Source organism: Oncorhynchus mykiss, chromosome 2 (assembly GCF_057628025.1).
Source record: "Oncorhynchus mykiss isolate SJ-2025 chromosome 2, ASM5762802v1, whole genome shotgun sequence".
Taxonomy (NCBI): domain Eukaryota; kingdom Metazoa; phylum Chordata; class Actinopteri; order Salmoniformes; family Salmonidae; genus Oncorhynchus; species Oncorhynchus mykiss.
In genome coordinates, this window is record NC_143023.1 from 86471911 (window position 1) to 86497051 (window position 25141).

The 25141-nt window shown below is 42.8% G+C and overlaps 1 protein-coding gene and 1 pseudogene across 2 annotated transcripts in view; one reads left to right on the forward strand and one right to left on the reverse strand.

Moving 5' to 3' along the window:
* Positions 1 to 5898, forward strand: part of LOC110498595 (engulfment and cell motility protein 3) — a 52416-nt gene extending 46518 nt beyond the window's left edge. The window contains exons 20-21 of the mRNA XM_021575248.3: positions 1118 to 1198; positions 1438 to 5898. Of these exons, the coding sequence (XP_021430923.1) occupies positions 1118 to 1198; positions 1438 to 1650 (294 nt within the window). The 3' untranslated portion in view covers positions 1651 to 5898. The remainder of the gene's footprint in view (positions 1 to 1117; positions 1199 to 1437) is intronic.
* Positions 5247 to 10927, reverse strand: LOC149985265 (uncharacterized; annotated as a pseudogene). Its single transcript, XR_016488978.1, has 7 exons — positions 10796 to 10927; positions 10434 to 10706; positions 9666 to 10336; positions 9424 to 9560; positions 9031 to 9243; positions 6919 to 7210; positions 5247 to 6826 (listed from the first exon to the last, which is right to left on the reverse strand). The product of XR_016488978.1 is annotated as an uncharacterized LOC149985265 (transcript).
* Between the last annotated feature and the right edge of the window lie 14214 nt (positions 10928 to 25141).

Genomic DNA, 25141 nt, shown 5'->3' on the forward strand with positions numbered 1-25141 from the left:
CCAAAGAACCAAAGGACACCAGAAACAAAATTGTAGACCTGCACCAGGCTGGGAAGACTGAATCTGCAATAGGTAAGCAGCTTGGTTTGAAGAAATCAACTGTGGGAGCAATTATTAGGAAATGGAAGACATACAAGACCACTGATAATCTCCCTCGATCTGGGGCTCCACACAAGATCTCACCCCGTGGGGTCAAAATGATCACAAGAACGGTGAGCAAAAATCCCAGAACCACACGGGGGGACCTGGTGAATGACCTGCAGAGAGCTGGGACCAAAGTAACAAAGCCTGCCATCAGTAACACACTACGCCGCCAGGGACTCAAATCCTGCAGTGCCAGACGTGTCCCCCTGCTTAAGCCAGTACATGTCCAGGCCCGTCTGAAGTTTGCTAGAGAGCATTTGGATGATCCAGAAGAAGATTGGGAGAATGTCAAATGGTCAGATGAAACCAAAATATAACTTTTTGGTAAAAACTCAACTCGTCGTGTTTGGAGGACAAAGAATGCTGAGTTGCATCCAAAGAACACCATACCTACTGTGAAGCATGGGGGTGGAAACATCATGCTTTGGGGCTGTTTTTCTGCAAAGGGACCAGGACGACGGATCCGTGTAAAGGAAAGAATGAATGGGGCCATGTATCGTGAGATTTTGAGTGAAAACCTCCTTCCATCAGCAAGGGCATTGAAGATGAAATGTGGCTGGGTTGCCCAGCAACAGACCCAAAACATCACTGCTCTAGAGGAGATCTGCATGGAGGAATGGGCCAAAATACCAGCAACAGTGTGTGAAAACCTTGTGAAGACTTACAGAAAACGTTTGACCTCTGTCATTGCCAACAAAGGGTATATAACAAAGTATTGAGATAAACTTTTCTTATTGACCAAATACTTATTTTCCACCATAATTTGCAAATAAATTCATTAAAAATCCTACAGTGTGATTTTCTGGATTTTTTTTCTCATTTTGTCTGTCATAGTTGAAATGTACCTATGATGAAAATTACAGGCCTCTCATCTTTTAAATTGGGAGAACTTGCACAATTGGTGGCTGACTAAATACTTTTTTGCCCCACTGTACCTGGCCCTCCATAAACTATGTTATGCTGTGTCCTGCAGGAAGGGTTGGACCTGGCTTTCAGCATCACTTATGACGTGGAGGAGTACAGCCTCAACTTTATCGCCTCATCCAGAACAGACGTGAGTAGTCATGTCACAGGAGCTAGTGTCTGTATTGTCCACATCCTTCTCCCACTCTCTTTTCCCAGAGTTAAATCACACATCTCTCTTTCTCTCTCTCTCTGTTTATCTTTCTCTCTCAATTCAATAACTTAATTGGTGTGGAAATTTAAAGCATTTACAGTACATTGCCAAAGTAAACATAAAGTATAACAAAGATGGTCAAATAACAAGATGATATCTCTGTCTCCCTCCTTCAGTTCTGCCTGTGGACAGATGGACTGAGCGTGCTCTTGGGGCGGGACATGAGTAGTGAATGCATGAGGAGTGAGCTGGATATCCTGCTTTCCATGGAGATCAAGCTCCGCCTCCTGGACCTGGAGAACGTGCCCATCCCAGACTGCGCCCCCCCGGTGCCCAAACCCCCCAGCAACTTTAACTTCTGCTACGACTTAAGCCAGGCTGAGCAGTAGGCCTGGAGAGAGGTCAAGGCATGGTAGAGAAGGAGACCTGGGTCTTGTTCAGGAGGATGTAACGTTACAGAATGTTCGGATAGAAATGCATGAAGTAGAACATACATGATCATCTGTCCTATGGAATAGGGGCGTATGTCAGTTCTATTCATTCTATTTCTATCTGCAACGTTCAGAATGTTTCATGTCACTGAATGTACCCCAATAACGACCAAGCATGTGGACATAGCTAGATACACAGGAGGAACAGTGGCAACATGGAGGCCTAGATGGACATAAAGATGATCTAAAGCAGAGGCAAAGGTGTCTTCTTATATGGGCGGAGTAATGTAGAAGACGAGAGGCTGAAGATGATTCCTTAGGTACTATTAGAGTGGTCATCTTTTTGGGTGTGGTCTGGGAACACAAGTGTATTGTAACTGTAGAAATGAATAACAGAAAGGAAACGCTGCACACTGCTGCTCCCAGGTGATATTTATTTACAACAACGTTTCAACCCTTAGGTCTTCATCAGGCATCCATATCCCAGGTGGGGGTGGAAGGTCCTATATATAGGGGCAGTTCTCAGTGACATTACTTCCTGAAACGGGAGGTAAAAAATATATAACATAGGTTGACAATATTAACATTCAATGTATCAAAATATATGATCATACACAATGTGATCAATATTTACAGTAATATATATATATATATACAATACAATATTAAATTAGGATAAAAAAACACAATCATTTGGACATTTTGAAACTATAAAAACGGTTTTCAAGAATTACCCACAAAATGACAAGTGGCTAATGAAGGGAGTTATGTTTTCTATAGTTGAATGCTTCATACTTTAGCATTACTTGTCTTCAGCGTTTCTCCCATTCTGACTTCGGGCGTCACCTCTCCATGGCTCCAGTCCTTCACAGTCCTCTGTGTATTGTGTTTGGGCAGAGTTCATGTTTCGTTTTGGTCATATCTGTGTTTAAGTTTTTCTAGTTTTTCAACTTTTTGGGGGTTTTCTATAAACTGATACCTTTGTGAAACAGGCAGCATGACAGCTCTTCTGAACGTACTGAACCAAAGGATTGAAACAGAACAAAACAATACATATATATTTTTGTATATATATATATATATGCCTCTGAGACAGAATCACTTGTTTTGACGTTTACATTTTACATTTCAGTAATTTAGCAGACGCTCTTATCCAGAGCGACTTACAGGAGCAGTTACAGTTAAGTGCCTTGCTCAAGGGCACATCGACCCTTGAGTACCTAGTTGACATGGTACTTAACAACTTGACCTTCTACACCAACAGAATCCTGTCTAGCAGATTGTAATGGGCTTTATTAGTCTTTACAGGATAGGTACAGTTTGGCGTAGCACATAGCATTTTCCACCAACCTTAAAGGGATTCTCTGGTACTTTTGTATACTTTTTAGACAGTTGTTCTGAAAGTAGCACCCATGAGCCAAAAGTGGTCCCCGAATATTGCGTAATACATCACATGTGCAGATATGTGTACCACGTCATTGCTCTCTTTCTCTCACTCTGCTGTGTATGATTCTTGCTAGTGTTCACTCAAGTGGCTAGGGGGTCAATCTCATTAGCTGGAACTGGAATTGCTAGGGGACTGGCCCACAAAGGGGAAATGGTGCAGATAGTATCGCCAAGTTAAGGTTGGTCGAAAATTCTCTGTGCTATGCCTAACAGTACTTTTTCTGTAATGGCTAATGGAGCATCACATTAGCCCGTTACAATCTTCTAGCTAGCAGAATCCTAACTCCCTGTTCTAAAGTGGTACTTTAATAATTTGAAGACAGAAACAAGAAAATAGAGGTAACCAAGATAATCAGGCTCCAAGCCTGGTAGAATCCCTATTTATAATATATGAAATATCCTTTATATGTACAGTGCCTTCGGAAAGTATTTAGACCCAGTGACTTTTTCCACATTTTGTTATGTTACAGACTTATTCTAAAATGATTTTTTTTTTTTATTCTCAGCAATTTACACACAATACCCCATAATGACAATGTGAAAACAAGTTTTTAGACATTTTTGAAAATGTATTAAAAATAAAAAACAGAAATGCATAAGTATTCAGATCCTTTGCTATGAGACTCGAAATTGATCTCCGGTGCATCCTGTTTCCATTGATCATTGTTTCTACAACTTGATTATAGTCCACCTGTGATAAATTCAATTGATTGGACATGATTTGGAAAGGCACACACCTGTCTATATAAGGTCCCACAGTTGACAGTGCATGTCAGAGCAAAAACCAAACCATGAGGTCGAAGGAATTATCCGTAGAGCTCCAAGACAGGATTGTGTCGAGGCACTGATCTGGGGAAGGGTACCAAAAAATGTCTGCAGCATTGAAGGTTCTCAAGTGAACAGTGGCCTCCATCATTCTTAAATGGAAGAAGTTTGGAACCACCAAGACTCTTCCTAGAACTGGCCGCCTGGCCAAACTGAGCAATCAGGGCACAAAGGCCTTGGTCAGGGTTGTGACCAAGAACCCGATGGTCACTCTGTGGAGATGGGAGAACCTTCCAGAAGGACAACCATCTCTGCAGCACTCCACCAATCAGGCCTTTATGGTAGAGTGGCCAGACGGAAGCCACTCCTCAGTAAAAGGAATATGACAGCCTGCTTGGGTGTTTGCCAAAAGGCACCTAAAGACTCTCAGACCATGAGAAACAAGATGCCCTGGTCTGATGAAACCAAGATTGAACTCTTTGGCCTGAATACCAAGTGTCACATCTGGAGGAAACCTTGCACCATCCGTACGGTGAAGCATGGTGGTGGTAGCATCATGCTGTGGGGATGTTTTTCAGCGGCAGGGACTGGGAGACTAGTCGGGATCGAGGCAAAGATGAACGGAGCAAAGTACAGAGAGATCCTTGAAGACCTGCTCCAGACCTCAGACTGGGGTGAAGGTTCAGCTTCCAACAGGACAACGACCCTAATTATACAGCCAAGACAACGCAGGAGTGGCTTCGGGACAAGTCTCTGAATGTCCTTGAGTGGCCCAGCTAGAGCCCGATCTAACATCTCTGGAGACCTGAAAATAGCTGTGCAGCAACACTCCCCATCCAACCTGACAGAGCTTGAGAGGATCTGAAGAGAAAAAATGGTAGAACCTCCCCAAATACAGATGTGCCAAGCTTGTAGTGTCCTACCCAAGAAGACTTGATTCTGTAATCGTTGCCAAAGGTGCTTCAACAAAGTACTGAGAAAAGGATCTTGAATACTTATGTAAATGTGATATTTCAATTTTAAGTTGTTAAACTGTTTTTTATTTGTCATTATGTGGTATTGTGTGTAGATTGATGAAAAACAAAAAATATTTATTCAATTTTAGAATAGGGCGTAACAAAATGTGAAAAAAGTCAAGGGGTCTGAACACTTTCCGAAGGCACTGTATGTGCAGATAGCATTTTAATGAGTTCCATTTGATGAGAATACCTCAGAGATACTCACATGGGCTGATGATCATGATTGATCTTCTGTACGTTTTATTTAAGGTTGTCCTAAGGTTTGATGGCTAACATTCAAACGGTTCTGTCTTAGGCAATGGGCTTTTGTGCTTTTATTGGTGTTGAGAGCTTGATCAACGATACAATCACCTTCCATATACTCTTTATTGTAGGGACTATTCAAGCTACAGATAAGGTAGCTTAAGATACAGATAATGTAGCTAAGGTACAGATAAGTATTTTGTATCACTGACAAATGATTTAGCTTCAAGCACCATATATTTATCTCTGCTATTAATTAATTTTGCCCGGCAACCATTTTTGCTCTGGAGCTGAGGGCAAATGCTCTTAAAGGTCCATTATGAATTTCAGTCCATACTAAATGGATATTAGTTAAACATTGATATTGTTGTAAGGTACTTAGGATTTATTTTCATGACAATATGAATGATTCTGATAAATAAATCTGACCTCATCAAATGTGACTGTAATATATTGTAAAACAGTAAACACATGTCCTATTAGTATGATGGACCTTCAACTTTACATATTCAAAATCTCAATGGCCTGTGAGACGGGTGAAAAGGTCAACTCATAATAATGGATTTTTATAGCCAGTTCCTTAGCCAGTGATCTGGGCTTCTCTGAAATTGGTGGTGATTTTGCTGTTCATTGCAAGTGTGTTCATGTTAAACACACAATAATCTCCATGGTAACCCCTAATTTATGCTTTACTAAGATTAGGGTTGACATGAATAAATATGATTTATACAGATTGTCTTTGTCTAGCTTGGTTCATGGTCTGGTGGAATTGTAGAATAAACAAATCTACTCCAACTCATGGATGATTCCAAGCAACAGATAAACAAGAGATAAATGTACATTTATTGATAGAATTAAATATTCAATAAATACATATAAATTTTACACAAAGAAACATTTGAACTCGTTTGCTTCCTTCAGTGGCAGTGTTAAATTAAGTTGAATACTCAACTGCTCAACTAAAAACATGATGATTAAGGGCCAGGGTCCTCAGACACAGATTCATTCTGTTCCTAGACTAGATAAAATACTTTATTAGTCCATACAGGATGGAAATGTGTCTTCTGCTTTCCCCCCCAACCTCTCCCACACATACACATTAGGTTGGAGGGGCTGGAGCAGACTACGGCCAGGATGTAATCTGATCGTGCTTTGTCTGCTAAGCACCTTTTGAAGGCAATGATCCCGCATTCGCGAGAACGCATTCACGGTAAATGCTCAATATGTCGGCTCAACCGTGAATTACTTGGAAATTGCACATAGCCGACAAAGCGCTATCAGAATGAATCCTGGCCTAAAATGCATTTACATGGGAGATTCTCCAATGAGAAGGATTTTTAATCCAGCACTAGACAATTTGAGTCTAAGAAATTGTCTCTATGAGTCCTACTGTCTAACTGCTGGAACCTGCCAGTTTTAGAGTTCACATGGGTTTGAAACTAAAATAAACTACTGAATCTATTACAAATAAACTCTGGATAATAGGAGCAAGTAGGTGCGTAATGCAATTACTGAAATGTGATTCAAGCAGCTGGGGAGAGAGAAAATCAGAGTAGGAGGGTCAGGTCAACTCCACCCACAAAGCGGCAGTGGACGTTCTCTGAAAGGAAGCTGTGATTGAAGAAGCTCAACCATTGTTAGGGAGATGTATGGATAGAGACCTGTGGGAGCATAAGTTTACTGCTGTCACACACTGATATACAGATAACATAATTTATTTATCACAGTCTAGTTCTAGTTACTCAACTTAAACAATGCTTCAGTGTTTCATAGTACTGGCATAGTTTCACATACTGTCTGTGTGTATGTTGGTGTGTGTCTCCCCTATCTGTGAGTGCATTGCAGCAGGACAGGTAGAGGTGCTGCAGCCTGGCGAGGTAAGGGGCGGCACGGGTGATACCCTGGTCACTAATGCGGGGGCAGTGGCTGAATTCCAGGCTGGTAAGGCTGTGGCAGTGGTAGGCCACCGACGCCAAGCTGTCATCACTGATCTCAGGCAGCATGGGGAGAGAGAGGCGCTGGAGGTCTGGATAACGCAGCACATGCTCACAACAACAAAGGCCTGGTTAACTATGTTCCCCCATTCAATGGACACAGGACATCAACCACTCAATCACTTTATGGAGTTTTTCCTAACATGACCAGGAAAAACAATTGGCATTGATAATAACCTAAAACTATGGCTAATAGTTAATCCTGCCTCATCAGGAAAAACTCCTAGCCTTAACCATAGCCTGTATATATACAGTGGGGCAAAAAAGTATTTAGTCAGCCACCAATTGTGCAAGTTCTCCCACTTAAAAAGATGAGAGAGGCTTGTAATTTTCATCATAGGTACACTTCAACTATGACAGACAAAATGAGAAAAAAATCCAGAAAATCACATTGTAGGATTTTTAATGAATTGATTTGCAAATTATGGTGGAAAATAAGTATTTGGTCACCTACAAACAAGCAAGATTTCTGGCTCTCACAGACCTGTAACTTCTTCTTTAAGAGGCTCCTCTGTCCTCCCCTCGTTACCTGTATTAATGGCACCTGTTTGAACTTGTTATCAGTATAAAAGACACCTGTCCACAACCTCAAACAGTCACACTCCAAACTCCACTATGGCCAAGACCAAAGAGCTGTCAAAGAACACCAGAAACAAAATTGTAGACCTGCACCAGGCTGGGAAGACTGAATCTGCAATAGGTAAGCAGCTTGGTTTGAAGAAATCAACTGTTGGAGCAATTATTAGGAAATGGAAGACATACAAGACCACTGATAATCTCCCTCGATCTGGGGCTCCACGCAAGATCTCACCCAGTGGGGTCAAAATGATCACAAGAACGGTGAGCAAAACTCCCAGAACCACACAGGGGGACCTAGTGAATGACCTGCAGAGAGCTGGGACCAAAGTAACAAAGCCTACCATCAGTAACACACTACGCCGCCAGGGACGCAAATCCTGCAGTGCCAGACGTGTCCCCCTGCTTAAGCCAGTACATGTACAGGCCCGTCTGAAGTTTGCTAGAGAGCATTTGGATGATCCAGAAGAAGATTGGGAGAATGTCATATGGTCAGATGAAACCAAAATATAACTTTTTGGTAAAAACTCAACTCGTCGTGTTTGGAGGACAAAGAATGCTGAGTTGCATCCAAAGAACACCATACCTACTGTGATGCATGGGGGTGGAAACATCATGCTTTGGGGCTGTTTTTCTGCAAAGGGACCAGGACGATGGATCCGTGTAAAGGAAAGAATGAATGGGGCCATGTATCGTGAGATTTTGAGTGAAAACCTCCTTCCATCAGCAAGGGCATTGGAGATGAATCGTGGCTGGGTCTTTCAGCATGACAATGATCCCAAACACACCGCCCGGGCAACGAAGGAGTGGCTTCGTAAGAAGCATTTCAAGGTCCTGGAGTGGCCTAGCCAGTCTCCAGATCTCAACCCCATAGAAAATCTTTGGAGGGAGTTGAAAGTCTGTGTTGCCCAGCAACAGCCCCAAAACATCACTGATCTAGAGGAGATCTGCATGGAGGAGTGGGCCAAAATACCAGCAACAGTGTGTGAAAACCTTGTGAAGACTTACAGAAAACATTTGACCTCTGTCATTGCCAACAAATCGTATATAACAAAGTATTGAGAAACTTTTGTTATTGACCAAATACTTATTTTCCACCATAATTTGCAAATAAATTCATAAAAAATCCTACAATGTGATTTTCAGGATTTTCTTTCTCAGTTTGTCTGTCATAGTTTAAGTGTACCTATGATGAAAACTACAGGCCTCTATCATCTTTTTAAGTGGGAGAACTTGCACAATTGGTGGCTGACTAAATACTTTTTTGTCCCACTGTATTCTCATGGGAACCCCACCTGTGTGATGCTGCTGTCAGGGAGTTTGGAGCAGGCAGACAAGTCAAGGTCCTGGAGGTTCCTGAGGACCAGCAGTGAGGCCTCCTCCTGTTCCCTGAACACCCCCAGGTCCTCGTCCATCACCAGCCGAGGCTTCTCGTGGAAGGGCAAACTGGGAGACCGGAAGAAACCCATGTTCCCAAAGGTACGAGTGAAGCTGGGCCCCTTGTACTCCTGCAAGGAGTCAAGATGAGAGGTTGAAGGTCAGATAACGGTCAGGGGAGCATGGTCGTACTAAGCTACATTGGTGGTAACCTGAATGGTAACCTGAATATAAGCACAGAAAAGACCAGGTAGTCTTCTTATATCCTATTCCCAAGACTTCACACTTTTCCCAACCCAGCCCTCTCTCACCATTTCTTTGCTAGGCTCACTCTCCTTGGTGGGCTCCACCATGCCACACTCAGGTCTGTGAGGTAGATGTAGAAGGTGAGGTCAAGCTCCCTCAAACTGTAGCTCAGCAGCTGAGCCAGAGAGAACACAGCCAGGTCCTGAAAGAGAGGGGAGACAAAGGAGCATGAGGGATAATGTCCTGATAAACATTTCATTATATAAAAGAGAAATCCTGAAAGAGAGAGAACAGCACACACACTGACCCTGATATAGGTGCAGCTCTTGAGGCTGAGGGTCTCCAGCCGTGCCCTGGGCTCCTGGGCAGAGAGCCCTTTCACTATCTCGGCCCCACTGATGTGCAGGCACTCAGAGAGATCCAGGGTCCTCCGCTCCGGCAGCACCATCAAGTCAGCCAGGCCTTTATCAGTCACCCTCCAGTCCCGGGACAGAGAGAGGAGCCGGAGGCCCTTCAGGCCCAGGGCCACAGCTAGTACAGCCCGGCTGGTGAGCTCTGTGCAGGCGCTGAGGTCCAGGATCTGAAGGCCAGGCTGGTGCTTACAGAGCACCTCCACAGAGTAGTCTGTCAGCTCTTTACAGCCCCGCAGACGCAGCTCTTCCAGAGACAGGCCCTCCACCTGGGCCACAGAGCACAGCGACTCTGGGGTGATGCTGGTTCTGCTCAGGTCCAGCCATGGCACTGTGGAGGCCAGCTCCTGCAGCAGCCTGCGGAGGTTCCGTAGGGAGAGCAGGGCAGAGGAGTCAGGCCCCACAGGGCAGCCACGGTACGGGTCAAACTCAAAGGCGATGTGGCATCCAGCCAGGCGATACGGCGTAGTCTGGGAGTGCAGCCTGTTAGCCGGTTAAAAGTGAGGTCTGATAGGTAGCGCAGGTCAGAGAGATCCAGTTTCTTAAGACCTGCTAAAGCTACCTGAACCTAGGAAAAGGACACACTAATTTAAAAACTGGCATGTGTAAAAAATAAATAAAAAATAATTAGAAAAATAATCATCATCATTGTGTCCAACCGCCACCTGCTGGCGGTGTTCCTCTCTTGACAGAAAGACTCCAGACATGTCTAGGCCACTGAGGTCCAGCCTGTGCAGGGCTGTCAGGTGGGGCAGCAGGGCCAGGAGGGACCAAAATTCTCTCTCCAGCCAAGGGCCCAGGTGAAGCTGCAGCACAGCCCGGGACATACTGGAGCCATCCAGGTGGCTGGTGGCCAGGCTGCAGCTGGAACGCCTACTGAGGCCCCGGATCAGATCCAGGGAGGAGATAGAGGCTGGGAACTTGAAGGTGAGATTCCTCTGGAAAGTGGAGTCAGAGTTAGGCTTAGCCTACTTGTGAGATTGATGAAGTTAATCTCACTAAGGGGAATTGTGGAATAGAGTAGTACCTGAAATTGGAGGTCTTGGCTGGCATCATACAAGCTCCTGCAGACCAAAGAGGCTTCCTTTCTGTCTGACGCTTTGAGGAAACTCAGAATGTAGGTGATGATCTGGACAGGAAGTTAATCAGGGTTGGACATCAGGTCTTTTACAACAGATTTATCATAGGATAAATCCATTTGAATTTAATCACTTTTTGACAGCACCCCTTTTGATTTGAATGAAACCTTCCATACATATTTACCCATTGCAGGAGTGCAAGACATTCAAAGTGCTCAAAGTTTAACCATTTTGCATACCATACCATGAGATATCCATGTCTTCATCACTATAAAAGATAAACAGTTGAGATCGATCATTTAAAAGCTTACAAACAGGATTGTCAAACTATATGTTATAATTTCTGGAAACAAATGTTTAGTAAAATGTCATTTTTGTTGAGCATTTAACGTCAAATATCTAAAATGTGTAAACATACAGTGCCTTGCAAAAGTATTCGGCCCCCTTGAACTTTGCGACCTTTTGCCACATTTCAGGCTTCAAACATAAAGATAGAAAACTGTATTTTTTTGTGAAGAATCAACAACAAGTGGGACACAATCATGAAGTGGAATGACATTTATTGTATATTTCAAACTTTTTTAATAATTCAAAAACTGAAAAATTGGGCGTGCAAAATTATTCAGCCCCCTTAAGTTAATACTTTGTAGCGCCACCTTTTGCTGCGATTACAGCTGTAAGTCGCTTGGGGTATGTCTCTATCAGTTTTGCACATCGAGAGACTGACATTTTTTTCCCATTCCTCCTTGCAAAACAGCTTGAGCTCAGTGAGGTTGGATGGAGAGCATTTGTGAACAGCAGTTTTCAGTTCTTTCCACAGATTCTCGATTGGATTCAGGTCTGGACTTTGACTTGGCCATTCTAACACCTGGATATGTTTATTTTTGAACCATTCCATTGTAGATTTTGCTTTATGTTTTGGATCATTGTCTTGTTGGAAGACAAATCTCCGTCCCAGTCTCAGGTCTTTTGCAGACTCCATCAGGTTTTCTTCCAGAATGGTCCTGTATTTGGCTCCATCCATCTTCCCATCAATTTTAACCATCTTCCCTGTCCCTGCTGAAGAAAAGCAGGCCCAAACCAAGATGCTGCCACCACCATGTTTGACAGTGGGGATGGTGTGTTCAGCTGTGTTGCTTTTACGCCAAACATAACGTTTTGCATTGTTGCCAAAAAGTTCAATTTTGGTTTAATCTGACCAGTGCACCTTCTTCCACATGTTTGGTGTGTCTCCCAGGTGGCTTGTGGCAAACTTTAAACAACACTTTTTATGGATATCTTTAAGAAATGGCTTTCTTCTTGCCACTCTTCCATAAAGGCCAGATTTGTGCAATATACGACTGATTGTTGTCCTATGGACAGAGTCTCCCACCTCAGCTGTAGATCTCTGCAGTTCATCCAGAGTGATCATGGGCCTCTTGGCTGCATCTCTGATCAGTCTTCTCCTTGTATGAGCTGAAAGTTTAGAGGGACGGCCAGGTCTTGGTAGATTTGCAGTGGTCTGATACTCCTTCCATTTCAATATTATCGCTTGCACAGTGCTCCTTGGGATGTTTAAAGCTTGGGAAATCTTTTTGTATCCAAATCCGGCTTTAAACTTCTTCACAACAGTATCTCGGACCTGCCTGGTGTGTTCCTTGTTCTTCATGATGCTCTCTGCGCTTTTAACGGACCTCTGAGACTATCACAGTGCAGGTGCATTTATACGGAGACTTGATTACACACAGGTGGATTGTATTTATCATCATTGGTCATTTAGGTCAACATTGGATCATTCAGAGATCCTCACTGAACTTCTGGAGAGAGTTTGCTGCACTGAAAGTAAAGGGGCTGAATAATTTTGCACGCCCAATTTTTCAGTTTTTGATTTGTTAAAAAAGTTTGAAATATCCAATAAATGTTGTTCCACTTCATGATTGTGTCCCACTTGTTGTTGATTCTCCACAAAAAAATACAGTTTTATATCTTTATGTTTGAAGCCTGAAATGGGGCAAAAGGTCGCAAAGTTCAAGGGGGCCGAATACTTTCGCAAGGCACTGTATGTTGTAGTTTAGACCCTATTTCACGTCATCTGAGGTTTTTGTTTTGTGCCCGCCATCGGTTGAGACACATTCTGTAGCTAGAGGACTGCTGATATCTCCAGGAGTGATAAGTATAATTTTTGTCTTTATCTGCTTGTCTAGTACTGTCTTTTTGCTAGCTAGGGCCATCTACTTTAAAGCTGCAATGTATAACTAGACATAGAGTAATGTGAGTAATAGATCTGTCATTTTCATTGAAAGCAAGTCTAAGAAGCTGTAGATCTGTTCTATGTACTCTATTTATATGCTTCCCATTCTTACATTTAGTATTTGCATCTTTTACTTTCAGTTTTGTACACCAGCTTCAAACAGCTGAAAATCCAATATTTTTGCTTATTGAAAATATATTTCACAGTAGTTTAGATTGTACAATGATTCTGTACACTATGCATTGCTTGTTTTGTCACATGAGCTGAAATTAGGCGAACAATTAGAATTTTTGAAACCAGGAAATAGAGAAGCGATTTCTGCATATTGAACCTTTAAGGGCTCCCTGTCTTCCTAGTAGCCGATTTGGTGTGTGAACTGCTGACTCCTCATGACCTGTAGATGATTGTTAACACATCAACCAGGATAAAGGGGCAGGGCAATTTGTGACTGTTGTTGTTTTGGTAATTATTGGCTGTTAGAGGGGGAGTGGTTGCTCCTCTCCTACGCAATCAGCAATTAGTACCGGGAGACGTGCTGTCCTTGGCTCATCACGTTCTTGTAACTCCTTGTGGCGGGCTGGGCGCTTGCAAGTTGACTTTGGTCGTCAGTCAAATGGTATTTCCTCTGACACATTGGTGTGGCTGGATTCTGGGTTAAGCAAACAATGTGTTAACTTCTTATGGCTGTAGGGGCAGTATTGAGTAGCTTGGATGAAAAGGTGCCCAGAGTAAACCGCCTGCTCCTCAGTACAAGTTGCTAATATAGGCATAATATTATTAGTAGTATTGGATAGAAAACACTCTGAAGTTTCTAAAACTGTTTGAATGATGATTGTGTATAACAGAACTCATATGGCAGGCAAAAACCTGAGAAGAAATCCAACCAGGAAGTGGGAAATCTGAGGTTGGTCGATTTTCAACTCAGCCCCTATTGAAGTTGCAGTGGGATATTTGTCATCTTGCACTTCCTAATTCTTTCACTAGATGTCAACCGTCTTTAGAAACTTGTTTTAGGCTTCTTTTGTGAAGTGGGGCCAAATGAGAGTGGATTGAGTCAGAGGTCTGGCAGCAGTCACGGGCTGGTCACGAGCATTTCACATGAGAGGTAGCTCTCGTTCCATTGCTTTTCTACAGACAATGGAATTCTCCGGTTGGAATATTATTGAAGATATATGTTAAAAACATCCTAAAGATTGATTCCATGCATCGTTTGACAAGTTTCTAAGGTCTGTAATGGAACTTTTTGACATTTCGTGTGCAACTAGTGAACGTGCTTCATGAGTTTTGATTTGTTTACCAAACGCGCTAACAAATGTAGCTATTTGGACATAAATTATGTACATTATCGAACAAATCAAACATTTATTGTGGACCTGGAATTCCTGGGAGTGCATTCTGATGAAGATCATCAAAGGTAAGTGAATATTTATAATGTTATTTCTGACTTCTGTTGACTCCAACATGGCGGATATATGTATTTGTTCTCTGAGCGCGGTTCTCAGATTATAGCATGGTTTGTTATTTCCATAAAGCTGTTTTGAAATCTGACACAGCGGTTGCATTAAGGAGAAGTATATCTTTAATTCCATGTATAACACTTGTATTTTCATCAACATTTATGATGAGTATTACTGTAAATTGATGTGGCTCGGATGTTTTTGAACTACTGAACATAACGCGCCCAATGTATACTGAGATTATTTTATATAAATATGAAATTTACCGAACAAAACATACATGTATTGTGTAACATTAAGTCCTATGAGTGTCATCTGAGGAAGATCATTAAGGTTAGTGATTAATTTTATCACTATTTGTGCTTTTTGTGACTCCTCTCTTTGGCTGGAAAAAGGGCTGTGTTTTTCTGTGGCTTGGCTCTGACCTAACATAATTGTTTGTGGTGCTTTCGCTGTAAAGCCTATTTGAAATCGGACACTTTGGTGGGATTAACAACAAGATTACCTTTCAAATGGTATAAAATACTTGTATGCTTGAGGAATTTTAATTATGAGATTTCTGTTGTTTTGAATTTGGCGCCCTGCACTTTCACTGGCTGTTGTCATATCGATCCTGTTAACGGGATTGCAGCCCTAAGAAGTTTTTAAGAAGCAGCGGGTCATGTTTCGCAGGATGCATGTCTCGACCTTTGCCTCTCGCCAATAAAAATAAAAGATTAAGATGGAAAAAAGAACACAGACACTGTACAGAGGAACTCTGCCGAGAAGGCCAGCATCCCGGAGTTGCCTCTTCACTGTTGACGTTGAGACTGGTGTTTTGCGGGTACTATTTAATGAAGCTGCCAGTTGAGGACTTGTGAGGTGTCTGTTTCTCAAACTACACGCTAATGTACTTGTCCTCTTGCTCAGATGTGCACTGGGGCCTCCCACTTTCTATTCCGGTTAGGGACAGTTTGTGCTGTTCTGGGAAGGGAGTAGTACACAGTGTTGTACGAGATCTTCAGTTTCTCTGAAATTACTCACATGGAATTGCCTTCATTTCTCAGAACAATATACACTGACGAGTTTCAGAAGAAAGTTATTTGTTTCTGGCCATAAGAGCCTGGAACTGAACCTACAAATACTGATAAATAAATGACTTTATTCAATGTTTTTTCAATAAATAGTTTAACAACACTAAGCTTTTAAATGATAAACCGTTCATCTTTTCCAGTGATAAAGACATGGATGTCTCATGGTATGGTGGTTTATGCAAAATGGGTCAACTTTGAGCACCTTTATCACTAGTCCAATAATGGACTAAAGGAGCCTAACGTTATTCCTTATAGTCAAAGGACCTTACATGTTCTGTTCAAAGGCAAAACAGCCAAATACTCCATCTAAATGTGAATAGATTCTCAATTGAGGTATGATTCTAGAAACATACAGTTGTAGTCGGAAGTTTACATACACTTTGGTTGGAGTTATTAGAACTAGTTTTCAACCACTCTAGAAATGTCTTGTTAACAAACTATAGTTTTGTCTTTTCCAACAATTGTTTGCAGAGAGATTATTTCACTTACAATTCACCGTATCACAATTCCAGTGGGTCAGAAGTTTACATACAATAAGTATGTTATGGCTTTAGAAGCTTCTGATAGGCCAATTGACATCATTTGAGTCAATTAGAGGTGTACCTCGGGATGTATTTCAAGGCCTACCTTCAAACTCAGTGCCTCTTTACTTGACATCATGGGAATATCAAATTAAACGAAATCAAACGAAATCAGCCAAGACCTCAGAAGCCCGTTGGGGAGTTGCAGCAATGAGACAAGATCGTAACTACCAATTGGGGAGAGAAATGGAAACCAACACTCTACTCCTCTGACGTCAAACTACAGACCGGATTCCCTTATCTTTTCTTTCCAAAACACTTGATCATGCGGTCTCTGACCAAGTCTTTTGCTATCTCTCTCAGAACGATCTTCTTTTTTTTTTTTTTACCCCTTTTTCTCCCCAATTTCGTGGTATCCAATTGTTGTAGTAGCTACTATCTTGTCTCATTGCTACAACTCCCGTACTGGCTCAGGAGAGGCGAAGGTTGAAAGTCATGCGTCCTCCGATACACAACCCAACCAGCCGCACTGCTTCTTAACACAGCGCGCATCCAACCCGGAAGCCATCCGCACCAATGTGTCGGAGGCTACACCGTGCACCTGGCAACCTTGGTTGGCGCACACTGCGCCCGGCCCGCCACAGTAGTCGCTGGTGCGTGATGAGACAAGGACATCCCTACCGACCAAGCCCTCCCTAACCCGGACGACACTAGGCCAATTGTGCGTCCTCCCGGTCGCGGCTGGTTACGACAGACCCAGGGACTCTGATGGCACAGCTGGCGCTGCAGTACAGCACCCTTAACCACTGCGCCACCCGGGAGGCCTATATCCAGTTTTAACAGTTGCAGCCAACGGTATTTTTCAGGGACAACGTGTTTGTGGCTTCCATCTTCTGTTAATACACAGGTGTTCAGCGAAGCAGATAGCTAACTATTTTAGCACAGGTAACTCTGTTTTCCCTAAACAAACGCTGTAACATGGAAATATGGCGGTGTGGTGAATCCTAAACCCAAACTTATAAAAAGGTGTGTATTATTTAAACATTTTCGTTTTATTATTATTTCTTGCTAATGTGAAAGATAAGGTTCAAAACCATACCGCAAGCTATACATTATAATGTTCAGCCCGAGCGTAAGGTTCTTAACAAAACTCCCCCATACAGAATATGCCTTTGTCCAACGACTCGTGTAATGGAACAGAGTCATGGTTAAGGGCTACTTTACCTACGGAATGTTTTGGCATTCAGGTCCAAAAAGTTACTTTCTGACCACTTCTTGCATGGGGAAACATGCATGGAAAGTTAAAAACCTTTTTATCAACATATGCTACATGATAACACATATCGAGTTGTCAAGACACCCAAAGCATTGACAACAACATCATTGAAACTGACTTTTTATTTAACCAGATAGGCCAGTTGAGAACAAGTTCTCATTTACAACTGCGACCTGGCTGAGATAAAGCAAAGCAGTGCGACACAAACACAGAGTGACACATGGTATAAACAAACGTACAGTCAATAACATAATAGAAAAGTCTATATACAGTGTGTGCAAATGTAGTAAGATTAGGGATGTAAGGCAATAAATAGGCCATAGTGGCAAAATAATTACAATTTAGCAATTAAACACTGGAGTGATAGATGTGTAGAAGATTAATGTGCAAGTAGAGATACTGGGGTGCAAATGAGCAAAAAAATAAACAACAATATGGGGATGAGGTAGTTGGGTGGGCTGTGTACGGGTGCAATGATCGGTAAGCTGCTTTGACAGTTGCAGATGCTTAAAGTTAGTGAGGGAGATATAAGACTCTAGCTTCAATTATTTTTTGCAATTCCTTCCAGTCATTGGCAGCAGAGAACTGTAAGGAAAGGCTGCCAAAGTACAGTGCCTTGCGAAAGTATTCGGCCCCCTTGAACTTTGCGACATTTCAGGCTTCAAACATAAAGATATAGAACTGTATTTTTTCGTGAAGAATCAACAACAAGTGGGACACAATCATGAAGTGGAACGACATTTATTGGATATTTCAAACTTTTTTAACAAATCAAAAACTGAAAAATTGGGCGTGCAAAATTATTCAGCCCCTTTACTTTCAGTGCAGCAAACTCTCTCCAGAAGTTCAGTGAGGATCTCTGAATGATCCAATGTTGACCTAAATGACCAATGATGATAAATACAATCCACCTGTGTGTAATCAAGTCTCCGTATAAATGCACCTGCACTGTGATAGTCTCAGAGGTCCGTTAAAAGCGCAGAGAGCATCATGAAGAACAAGGAACACACCAGGCAGGTCCGAGATACTGTTGTGAAGAAGTTTAAAGCCGGATTTGGATACAAAAAGATTTCCCAAGCTTTAAACATCCCAAGGAGCACTGTGCAAGCGATAATATTGAAATGGAAGGAGTATCAGACCACTGCAAATCTACCAAGACCTGGCCGTCCCTCTAAACTTTCAGCTCATACAAGGAGAAGACTGATCAGAGATGCAGCCAAGAGGCCCATGATCACTCTGGATGAACTGCAGAGATCTACAGCTGAGGTGGGAGACTCTGTCCATAGGACAACAATCAGTCGTATATTGCACAAATCTGGCCTTTATGGAAGAGTGGCAAGATATCCATAAAAAGTGTCGTTTAAAGTTTGCCACAAGCCACCTGGGAGACACACCAAACATGTGGAAGAAGGTGCTCTGGTCAGATGAAACCAAAATTGAACTTTTTGGCAACAATGCAAAACATTATGTTTGGCGTAAAAGCAACACAGCTGAACACACCATCCCCACTGTCAAACATGGTGGTGGCAGCATCTTGGTTTGGGCCTGCTTTTCTTCAGCAGGGACAGGGAAGATGGTTAAAATTGATGGGAAGATGGATGGAGCCATTCTGGAAGAAAACCTGATGGAGTCTGCAAAAGACCTGAGACTGGGACGGAGATTTGTCTTCCAACAAGACAATGATCCAAAACATAAAGCAAAATCTACAATGAAATGGTTCAAAAATAAACATATCTAGGTGTTAGAATGGCCAAGTCAAAGTCCAGACCTGAATCTAATCGAGAATCTGTGGAAAGAACTGAAAACTGCTGTTCACAAATGCTCTCCATCCAACCTCACTGAGCTCGAGCTGTTTTGCAAGGAGGAATGGGAAAAAAATGTCAGTCTCTCGATGTGCAAAACTGATAGAGACATACCCCAAGCGACTTACAGCTGTAATCGCAGCAAAAAGTGGCGCTACAAAGTATTAACTTAAGGGGGCTGAATAATTTTGCACGCCCAATTTTTCAGTTTTTGATTTGTTAAATAAGTTTGAAATATCCAATAAATGTCGTTCCACTTCATGATTGTGTCCCACTTATTGTTGATTCTTCACAAAAAAATACAGTTTTATATCTTTATGTTTGAAGCCTGAAATGTGGCAAAAGGTCGCAAAGTTCAAGGGGGCCGAATACTTTCGCAAGGCACTGTATGTGTTGGCTTTGGAGATGACCAGTGAAATATACCTGTGTGCTACAGGTGGGTGCTGCTATGGTGACCAGTGAGCTGAGATAAGGCAGGGCTTTACCTAGCATAGACTTATAGATGACCTGGAGCCAGTGGGTTTGGCGACGAATATGAAGCGAGGGCCAGCCAATGAGAGCATACAGGTCGCAGTGGTGGTATATGGGGCTTTGGTTACAAAACGGATGGCAAAACGGATGGCACTGTGACAGACTACATCTAATTTGCTGAGTAGACTATTGGAGGCTATTTTGTAAATTACATGGTCGAAGTCAAGGATCGGTAGGATAGTCCGTTTTGCGAGGGTATGTTTGGAAACATGAGTGAAGGATGCTTTGTTGCGAAATAGGAAGCCGATTCTAGATGTAATTTTGGATTGGAGATGCTTAATGTGAGTCTGGACGGAGAGTTTACAGTCTAACCAGATACCTACATATTCCACATATTGTCCACATATTCTAAGTCAGAACTATCCAGAGTAGTGACGCTAGACGATCGGTTGAAGACCATGTATTTAGTTTTACTTGTATTTTAGAGCAGTTGGAGGCCACGGAAGGAGTGTTGTATGGTATTGAAGCTCGTCTGGAGGTTTGTTGTCACAGTGTCCAAAGAAGGACCGACATTAACTGAGTTCTAAAATAGCAATTTTAGCAATGAAGTAGGCTACTAGCCTATTAGTCTTACCTCGAGGTAACTCAGGCGTTTCCATGGTTATTTCACTGATCCCAAATCATATCCTTGGATTACACGATTTAGTTAAGTCCTTTATAGCTACAAAATCAAGATGACCTCCGTTGATGCATTTCAAATATTGTTTACACTTCAACAATAGTCATTTAATTTAGAGCACGAAGAAGATGTCATCACCCTCTTTACTTTGCAATGTACAGATGGTCCATCAGCTGACTGCAGATTAAAACGAACCCTCTGATGTCACACTAAAACCGAGGGGCTCTCTGGGTGACGTAGTTGTTCACTGCTTTATTATTTTATTTTCTCTGCAACATTTAAAGACTCACATCAAATATTGTCTATTGTATTGACTAGATAGTCAAGTGACCGAAATAAATGTCCTCCATAGAGATCCTATTAAACTACTAGAGGGGCTATGTCATAAACCCTCAAAGGTCCAGAATGGTGTGAAAATTGCACCCATAGAAATCCAAACCAGCCCAATATGGGAGGTGCATAAAGATGGCAGCCCCTGTTTGTGGGTGCCTTCAGGACAATGCCTGCATTGCAGGTGGATAGTGGGGAACTGCCATTGAGGATAAGGCGGGACAAACTTGTATACTGGGTGAGGTTGAAAGGGAGTTCAGAAGGACATCCTGCAGTCATGGCGAAGAGGGGGTAAGCAGAGGGCGTACTGGTGGACAATCGGGCAGAAGGTGGTATAATATGGACTGGGGGAGGGACAGATAGGGCCGGCTGTTTCTGAAACCAAGTGTAGATGTGGACATGATTGAGGGCAGGAGGCTGAAGAAATTTGGCTTGTCAGCGAAAACACTCACAAACTTTTACAGATGCACAATCGAGAGCATCCTGTTGGGCTGTATCACCGCCTGGTACGGCAACTGCTCCGCCCACAACCGTAAGGCTCTCCAGAGGGTAGTGAGGTCTGCACAACGCATCACTGGGGGCAAACTACCTGCCCTCCTGGACACCCACAGCACCCGATGTCACAGGAAGGCAAAAATATCATCAAGGACAACAACCACCCGAGCCACTGCCTGTTCACCCCTCTATCATCCAGAAGGCGAGGTCAGTACAGGTGCATCAAAGCTGGGACTGAGAGACAGAAAAACAGCTTCTATCTCAAGGCCATCAGACTGTTAGCTGGTCATTTATGAACATTTGAACATCTTGGCCATGTTCTGTTATAATCTCCACCCGGCACAGCCAGAAGAGGACTGGCCATCCCACATATGCTCTCTCTAATTCTCTCTTTCTTTCTCTCTCTCGGAGGACCTGAGCCCTAGGACCATGCCCCAGGAATACCTGACATGATGACTCCTTGCTGTCCCCAGTCCACCTGACTGTGCTGCTGCTCCAGTTTCAACTGTTCTGCCTTATTATTATTCGACCATGCTGGTCATTTATGAACATTTGAACATCTTGGCCATGTTCTGTTATAATCTCCACCCGGCACAGCCAGAAGAGGACAGGCCACCCCACATAGCCTGGTTCCTCTCTAGGTTTCTTCCTAGGTTTTGGCCTTTCTAGGGAGTTTTTCCTAGCCACCGTGCTTCTACACTTGCATTGCTTGCTGTTTGGGGTTTTAGGCTGGGTTTCTGTACAGCACTTTGAGATATCAGCTGATGTTCGAAGGGCTATATAAATAAATTTGATTTGAAAATTTGATTTGTTAAACGGCCATTTAGTGGCTGCTGCCAACATACTGACTCAAATCTCTAGCCACTTTAATAATAAAACATTCGATGTAATAAATGTATAACTAGTCACTTTAAACAATGCCACTTTATATAATGTTTACATACCCTTCATTACTCATCTCATATGCATATATTGTATTCTATACCATCTACTGCATCTTGCCTATGCCGCACGGCCATCGCTAATCCATATATTTATATGTACATATTAATTCCTTTACACTTCAAATCAAATCAAATCTAATTGTATTTGTCACATACACATGGTTAGCAGATGTTAATGCGAGTGTAGCGAAATGCTTGTGCTTCTAGTTCCGGCAATGCAGTAATAACCAACAAGTAATCTAGCTAACAATTCCAAAACTACTACCTTATAGACACAAGTGTAAGGGGATAAAGATTATGTACATAAAGATATATGAATAAGTGATGGTACAGAGCGGCATAGGCAAGATACAGTAGATGGTATTGAGTGCAGTATATACATATGAGATGAGTATGTAAACAAAGTGGCATAGTTAAAGTGGCTAGTGATACATGTATTACATAAAGATGCAGTAGATGATATAGAGTACAGTATATACATATACATATGAGATGAATAATGTAGGGTATGTAAACATTATATTAGGTAGCATTGTTTAAAGTGGCTAGTGATATATTCTACATCATTTCCCATCAATTCCCATTATTAAAGTGGCTGGAGTTGAGTCAGTGTGTTGGCAGCAGCCACTCAATGTTGGTGGTGGCTGTTTAACAGTCTGATGGCCTTGAGATAGAAGCTGTTTTTCAGTCTCTCGGTCCCAGCTTTGATGCACCTGTACTGACCTCGCCTTCTGGATGATAGCGGGGTGAACAGGCAGTGGCTCGGGTGGTTGTTGTCCTTGATGATCTTTATGGCCTTCCTGTGACATCGGGTGGTGTAGGTGTCCTGGAGGGCAGGTAGTTTGCCCCCCACTTGTGTGTATAAGGTAGTTGTTGTGAAAATGTTAGATTACATGTTAGATATTACTGCACGGTCAAAACTAGAAGCACCAGCATTTTGCTACACTCACATTAACATCTGCTAACCATGTGTGTGACCAATAAGATTTGATTTGAGAGAATGGGTTGAGGACGAGAGACGGAGTGTGGAGAGATATATCATTTATTTATTCATTTTTAAGAATATATGCAGATGGTTCAAAGGATCCAGTCAGTGGTAGGGTAGGGGCAGGGGTGTATATCCCAGATTTCAATGTTTGAGTATGTAAGCAGTTAACTGATTGTGTCAGTGCATGGGCCGAGTTGATGGCCATGGTGATAGGTTTGAGATGGGTGGAGGAGGTGAAACCACTCAGAGTGGTGATCTGCTATGATTGGGCTGCAGTGTTAAGTAGTGTGAAGATGGGCAGGTCGGATAGGGGAGACTTGTTTGTGGAGATGATGGTGTTGTTAATGGGATTGGAGAGGATGGGAGTGGTGGTAAGATTTTGCAGGATTCTCGCCCATATGGGTGTAGAGGGTAATAAGAAGGCCGATGTGGTGGCTAAGAGTGCTGTGAGGAGAGAGGGGGTAGATATTCAGATACCGCTGGGCCAAATGGAAGTCAAGTCCTTGATCTGGCAAAGGGAGTGGGATGCTAGTAGTAAGGGGAGGCAATTTTAACTCGTGCACCGGTCAGTAAAGGAAGAAGTGGGGTGTATGGGATGTAGGAGAGAAGAAGTTGGGTGGAGTAGACTACAGTTTGGGCACACAGGTTTGAATGCCATGTGGTGGATGATAGGGAGACATGAAACAGGTCTGTGTGATGAGCATTTAGTGGAGGAAACGGTGGAGCATGTGTTTTGATATTTTGTGAACTGTATGACGTAGATCTGGAGAGATTGACGATGAGACGGCCTATAGGGAGGAGGTCAGAGAACTGGCCGTGTGGTGCCAGGACAACAACCTCTCCCTCAATGTGAGCAAGACAAAGGAGCTGATTGTGGACTACAGGAAAAGGCGGGCTGAAGAGGCCCCTATTAACATCGACGGGGCTGTAGTGGAGCGGGTCAAGAGTTTCAAGTTCCTTGGTGTCCACATCACCAATGAACTCTCATGGTCCAAACATACCAAGACAGTTGTGAAGAGGGCACAACAAAACCTTTTCCCCTCAGGAGACTGAAAAGATTTGGCATGGGTCGCCAGATCCTCGAAAGGTTCTACAGCTGCACCATTGAGAGCATCTTGACCGGTTGCATCACCGCCTGGTATGGCGTCTGACCGTAAGGCGCTACAGAGGGTAGTGCGAACGGCCCAGTACATCACTGGGGTCAAGCTCCCTGCCATCCAGGACCTATACAATAGGCGTGTCAGAGGAAAGCCCATAAAACTGTCAGAGACTCCAGACTGTTTTCTCTGCAACCGCACAGCAAGCCGTACCGGAGCGCCAAGTCTAGGACCAAAAGGTTCCTCAACAGCTTCTACCCCCAAGCCATAATACTGCTGAACAATTCATAAAATCGCCCCCCCCCCCCCATGCATTTACCACAAATTCCTTGTTTTGCTGTATTGTACATTGCTCTGTTACTCTTGTTTGTATGTTCATTAGCACAGCATACATGATGCCAATAGCTAGGTTTCCATCCAACTGGCGACAGATTTTCTTGCGAATATTCTAAAATCCATATACAAACAATATGCTCACTTTCCCAGCAGATATTTTTCTATCAAATTGACTTGTTGATAAAAGGCTGTGCGTGTTGATGTAGTGCACATAAAAATACCTTTTGCGGAATAAATGTACCAAATTAAAAATACAAGTTAAATGGGTTTCCATCGCATTTTCAACTCTCCTGGTGATTTACTCACAAAATGGTTTCATTATATAGCGAGTGTGCTCACTCTAGCATTGGCGCCCGCACTCCACCTAACAGCTCGCAGATACAGATGATGATGAGATTATTATGGACAAAAGAGCAAATCATTCGATGATCCTGACACCAGAATAAGACCGTCAACATTTATTGTAAAGGAGCATCAAGCTCATCACCTCATAATTTATTTCAGCTGTAGCCGAATAAACTGCACTCTTTCCTGTTGAGTCCCAGTGGGAGGACCACAAGTCATCACGTGACTCCAAGTTTACTTCTAAACTCAG